This window comes from Lolium perenne, chromosome 4 (genome assembly GCF_019359855.2).
Source record: "Lolium perenne isolate Kyuss_39 chromosome 4, Kyuss_2.0, whole genome shotgun sequence".
Taxonomy (NCBI): Eukaryota; Viridiplantae; Streptophyta; class Magnoliopsida; order Poales; family Poaceae; genus Lolium; species Lolium perenne.
In genome coordinates this window covers 96,186,308-96,191,638 of record NC_067247.2, presented here as the reverse complement: position 1 = coordinate 96,191,638, position 5,331 = coordinate 96,186,308, and the positions used below count along the sequence as shown (strand labels likewise).

The following is a 5,331-nucleotide window of genomic DNA, read 5'->3' as shown; positions in this document are numbered from 1 at the left end:
CATAACAAGTTTAGATGCAAAATTTGAAGGTAGAGATAACAAGTTTAGATGCAAACTACTTGTTTTATTTTATAATTTTTTAAAACGGCTTATATAGTAAAATGGAGTCATACTTTTAATTTTATCAGTTTTTGTGATTTTTTTTTCGGTTTGTGGGCCCAACTGTCAGCCTACCACCATCTACTCCCCTCTTCCTCCCTCCCGGCCTCCCCCGCGCGGCCGAATTCAAAAGCCGGAGTACGGCGAGAGAAGCCCCAAACGGAACCCGTCACTCCGACCTGGCCGCCGTGCCGTCCGCCCAGATCCGTTCCGCCTCCGCCTCCCGCAGCCCCGGCCGCGCCGGACCTACCCCAACTGACACACAAGCCTTCCTCCCGTTGTCCCCCCAAACCCAGGTAAATCGCAACAGCGCCGCCGCAATTTCAAATCTTTCTCCCATTCTAGGGTTTCCATCCCGTCAATGTCGAACCTCTAGCTCCCGAACCCCTCCCCCATGTCCCGCTCCTTCTTCCCGACCTGCTCCTCCCACAAAGGTTGCCCGCCCGCGCGCCCGCCTCCGAAAGCCCCCGCCTTTCCCAAGATTCGGTCGATTCGTTCTGACTTTCTTCTGATTTGCAGTGGAAATGGAGGAGATGGCCAAGGAGCTGGACACCCTTCGGGCGGAGCTGGAGTCCCGCGCCGCCGAGCACCGCGCCAACTCCGCCCTCATCGACGGGCTGCGGCGGGAGACGGCCGACCAGGCCGCGCGCCTCCGCGACGCCAAGGCCGACGCCGAGAGGCAGTCGTTCGAGCTCGCCGCCAAGGACCACGCACTCTCCACCGCCAAGGACCTGACGGACGACCTCAACGCCAAGCTCGCGGAGAAGGATCAGGCGTTCCGGCACCTCTGCGCGGCGCACGAGGGCCTCAAGGCAAGCCACCGGGAGACCACCAACAGCTGGGAGGCCGAGCGGCGGGGCCTCGTCGCCGCGCTGGAGGACTCCGAGCTCAAGCGGCTGGAGCAGGACGCGGCCGTCCGCTCCCGCGACGAGGAGCTCGCGCGGGTCAGGCGTCTGCTGTCAGAAAAAGAAAAGAAGTGCTCGGACGCTGAGCGGCGGGCATCGGCGCAGAGGGAGGCCATGGCGCGGGACGACGCGCTCGCCAGGCTGGAGGAGGAGAAGGCCGCCGTGCAGGCCAAACTCAAGTGGAAGGCGGAGCAGTTCCGGCACCTCGAGGACGCGCTCCGGAAGGTCCGCGACAACTTCAACCAATCAGAGAAGCACTGGGGCTCGGAGAGATCAACCCTGGTTGATCAGATCGCCGCCCTCGAGACCAGTCTGGACTCCAAGACCAGGGTGGCCGAGGAGTTCCGGTCGAGGCTCGAGATGTGCAGCCAGGCGCTGGCGCACGAGGAGGGCCGCAGGAGGAACCTCGAGGCGGAGATGGCTGATCTCGGCCGCAAGTACGGCGATGTGGTTTCGGAGTACGAGGAGGCCAGGTCGACGATCGAGGTGCTAACGTCGAAGAGGGACGGCGAGATCGCGTCTCTGAGGAGCTCGCTCGCTGAGAAGGTCACGCTGCTCAATGAGATGGAGTACTGTAAGGCGCGGATGGGTCAGGAAAATGAGGACCTGCGGGCTTCGCTCAAGGAGTACCAGGAGGCTCAGATTGGTGGTGCAGATGCTGTAGTGTCGTTGAAGGGTCTGCGGGAGAAATTCCGAGCTTTGGAGCAGACGCACAGAAGCTGCACTGAGAAGCTGAGAGATAAGGAGAAGGAGTGGAGAACACAGATGGGAAAGCTTGGAAGTGAGCTGGATGGATGCTTGTCACAGCTGGGTTCCAAGGATATGCAGATCAGGCAACTGCAGAATGAGTTGCTGAGCAGTTATAGCTCACTGGAGCTGCAAATTGTGGAGAACTTAGAAGCCTCGATAGTCCGTCTTGCTGTAGAGTCAAAGTTCTATGATTCCTGCTCATACATTGATACTTCAAGACTGAATATGCAGCAGCGTTGTGAAAAATTGGAGCAGAATGTCACTGCTGCCAGAAAACAATTGGAGGAAAAGAACTGTGTCATTGCTCAATCTCAAGCTGAACACGCTCACCAATTGGAGGTAATGGCGGAACTTCACGGAAGAATTGAACAGCTAGAATGTATGCAGCAGGAGCATGAGAAGATGCAAAAGCAGATTAGTGCATACAAAGAGATGCTCGACAATGCGTCAAGAAATGTTCACTGCTTAAAAGGTGAAGCTTCACAGAAGGAAAATAACCTGCAGGAGGAATTGGGAAAAGCATTAAGTGATCTCAATGAAGCACGCCGGCATCTTACTGAGCAGAAAAGCCAGCTGAACCAGTTTGAAACCAATCTCCATCAGCAAAAGCAAGCAGTGGAGCATTTGGAGAAGCTAAAATTTGATTTGGAGACTGAACTCAAAGGCTATATGGATGACAACCATGTGCTGAAGAGAGATCTGGATGCTGCTCTTACCTCCAAAATTGAAGTGGAGGTGTCTCTTAGAGAAGAAAAAGAGAAGTTATTAGGTGATCTCAATGAAGCACGCCGTGATCTTACAGATCAGAAAAGCCAAGTGAGACAGTTTGAAATCAATCTCCATGAGCAAAAGCAAGCAGTGGAGCACTTGGAAAAGCTAAAACTTGATCTCGAGACTGAACTCAAGGGCTATATGGATGACAACCATGTATTGAAGAGAGATCTGGATGTTGCTCTTAATGCCAAAATTGAATCGGAGGTGTCTCTTAGAGAAGAAAACGAGAAGTTATTAAGTGCTCTCAGTGAAGCAAATTGTGCCCTTCTTGAGAGGAAGAGCGAGCTTAGCGAGAATGAAATCACTCTTCATCAGCAAAAGCAAGCAGTAGAGCATTTGGAAAAGCTGAGAGTTGACATGGAGAATGAACTCAAAGGCTATGTGGACGAAATCCATGTACTGAAGAGGGATCTGGATCATGCTCTTAACGCCAAAACTGAAGCTGAGGTGTCTTATAGAGAAGAAAATGAGAAGTTACTAGGTGCTCTCAATGAAGCAAACTGTGCCCTTTCCGAGAGGAAGAGTGAGCTTAGTGAGAATGAAATCACTCTTCATCAGCAAAAGCAAGCCCTACAGCATTTGGAAAAGCTGAGAGTTGATATGGAGACTGAACTCAAGGGCTATGTGGATGATAACCATGTACTGAAGAGGGATCTGGATGCTGCGCTTATTGCCAAAATGGAGGCTGAGGAGATCCATGAAGAAGAAAAAAGGACGTTATTATTTGCTCTCGATGAAGCAAACTGTGCCCTTTCTGAAAGGAAGAATGAACTGGACCAACTCAAGCAAGCACTGGAGAATTTGGAAAAATTGAATGTTGACATGCAAGTTGAAGTCAACAGCTACAAGGAGGAAAATTGCGCATTAAAGAGAGATCTGGATGCTGCTCTTTTTGCTAGAGAAGAAAAGGAGAAGTTATCAAGTATGATTGATGAGAGAGAGAGGAACATTGTGGAGCTTCAGCAATACATCAATGTGCTGGAAGAAGATAATTTGGGTCAAAAACTTGATTTAGCCAGTCTTATCAAGTCAGAAGTTCAGAAATCCATACTTGACATGAACAACAGGTACTCTGAAATTGTTGAAATCTTTGACAAAAAGCTTTTGGAGCTCGAAACAAGGCTTGGTTTCTTTGAGCAGAAGTACACATGCAGAGAGCATGAGATCATGGAGATATTTGATCAAGAGGAAGCAGATTGGTATACACTAATTGCAGAGAAGGAAAATGCTATTGCTGACATTCAACTAATTGTTGAATCTGTTCAGCTTAACATAAAGCATCTTCTTGAGGCTGCCGCATCAAAGCTCACAGAAGTTCAAGTTGAGGTCCAGCAACTTTATGGTTTTGCAGAGAATCTGAATACGCTAAATATTGTTCAAGAGCATGACAGTTTTTTCAAAGACACACTCATTGCAGAGTGTGAAAGAGAGCTTGAGGACCTGCAAATAAAATTAGTTCTAGAGAGAGAACAGTCGAGCAATTTGAAGCATGTTCTTGAGAAACTCAAAGCTGAAACAACTGCAGAGATGCTAGAGAAGGCAAAGGAGCATCTGGAAGTAGTAAATAAGCTGAAATATGCGGAGGAAAGAAAAGAAATATTGGAAGAGCATTTGGGACAGTTGACGTCTAGAACAAAGGATATGTTAAACGTTGTTGATCAAGAAAGGAAAGAGTTGGTTGATGAGTTGAATGGAATCACCTATACAATTGGAGCAGCAATTCATGGAGATGACGACCTGATGGCAAGCTTGAGAAGGATTATGCAGAAAGCTAACATTGAGGAACCTCCCTTGAATTCAAGCAGCAAAGAAATACCTAGCTTAGAGAAACAACACATGAGAAATCATGGCCCACTAACCAAGAACAAATCTGCATCTCTCACGGATAGAAGATCACCATTAAAGGAGAACAACTATTAGTCTTGGTAGGTGAAGTCAGGTTGTGTACTGACATTGTTGTAATCTTTGTATCCTATTTCTTGCTGCCGTTTGTGTTATTTTGTTTACACAGAATGGCCATGCTTATCCAACATTCTTTCTTCAATTGCCTTTGAATTCGAAAGTCAGACTAATAAATAGAATGGGTTTGCTCCTGAAAAGATAATCGGTGATTGCTACGTTGTTTTCCATTACCCACAATTGTAATGTTATCTACTGTTGGATAGTTGGATGAATAAACTTGATACTATGCATCTGATGTATATTCTTATGTCCATTCCTGATCTCGTATTGTAGAAGTGCATAGTTCTCCAGTGCTTATTGCTTTGTGTTATTCCTGACTTATTGTTGTTCGAAAGGTGACGTTGATTGATGAGAATTTGTACTATCTATCAATTGGATTACAAGGCAAAAGCAGTGATAAGCAGCATTCTCTCTCGCATTCCATTCTGATTAATCCCTACTACAAAGACTAGTAATTGATCTTTTTCTTGATGTTTACGTTTTCTTATTCTTTGTTAGATGATTGGGATAACTGGCTGCAAGGCAATACTAATCGTCTGAAGCTGTCTCTATTTGGTTTTCCTGTTGTAGCTTGGGTGACATGGTCCGGCAGGAATGAACTTGGGGGTAATAATTGCCATCTTCATTTTTAAAGATATCTCCAGTTCTTTTACAGAAAACAATGAAATGCATTAAATTATCGAATATGTGTTTTATGCATTTACTCCTAAAAATCTGATCCGACCTTTGACATCATTTTTTTTAGTTCTTCCATGTTATGGACTTGTATTAACAAGCACCTGGAACTCAAGGTCATGCTACAGACTCACTTTGTTGTCCTCATTCAACTTCTGAAATAGCA

The 5,331-nt window shown here is 47.1% G+C and overlaps 1 protein-coding gene across 2 annotated transcripts; it reads left to right on the top strand.

Annotated features, from left to right (window-relative positions):
- The first annotated feature begins 208 nt into the window (after positions 1-208).
- On the top strand, positions 209-4,729 carry LOC127293380 (uncharacterized). 2 transcript variants are annotated; one of them, XM_071818699.1, is made up of 2 exons: positions 209-395; positions 619-4,729. In XM_071818699.1, exon 2 carries the CDS (start codon positions 624-626, stop codon positions 4,446-4,448), a length of 3,825 nt encoding a protein of 1,274 aa, XP_071674800.1. In that variant the 5' UTR covers positions 209-395; positions 619-623; the 3' UTR covers positions 4,449-4,729. The 2 variants fall into 2 exon arrangements, with proteins under 2 accessions (XP_071674800.1, XP_051178938.1); XM_051322978.2 differs by lacking the exon at positions 209-395 and adding an exon at positions 402-533.
- The last annotated feature ends 602 nt before the right edge of the window (positions 4,730-5,331 follow it).

Bases quoted from the DNA above. Each gene is read 5' to 3' on its own strand.
- LOC127293380 (XM_051322978.2), top strand. From the start codon at position 494: ATGTCCCGCTCCTTCTTCCCGACCTGCTCCTCCCACAAAG. The intron at 534-618 runs GTTGCCCGCCCG...TCTGATTTGCAG, and splicing joins GACCTGCTCCTCCCACAAAG to TGGAAATGGAGGAGATGGCC.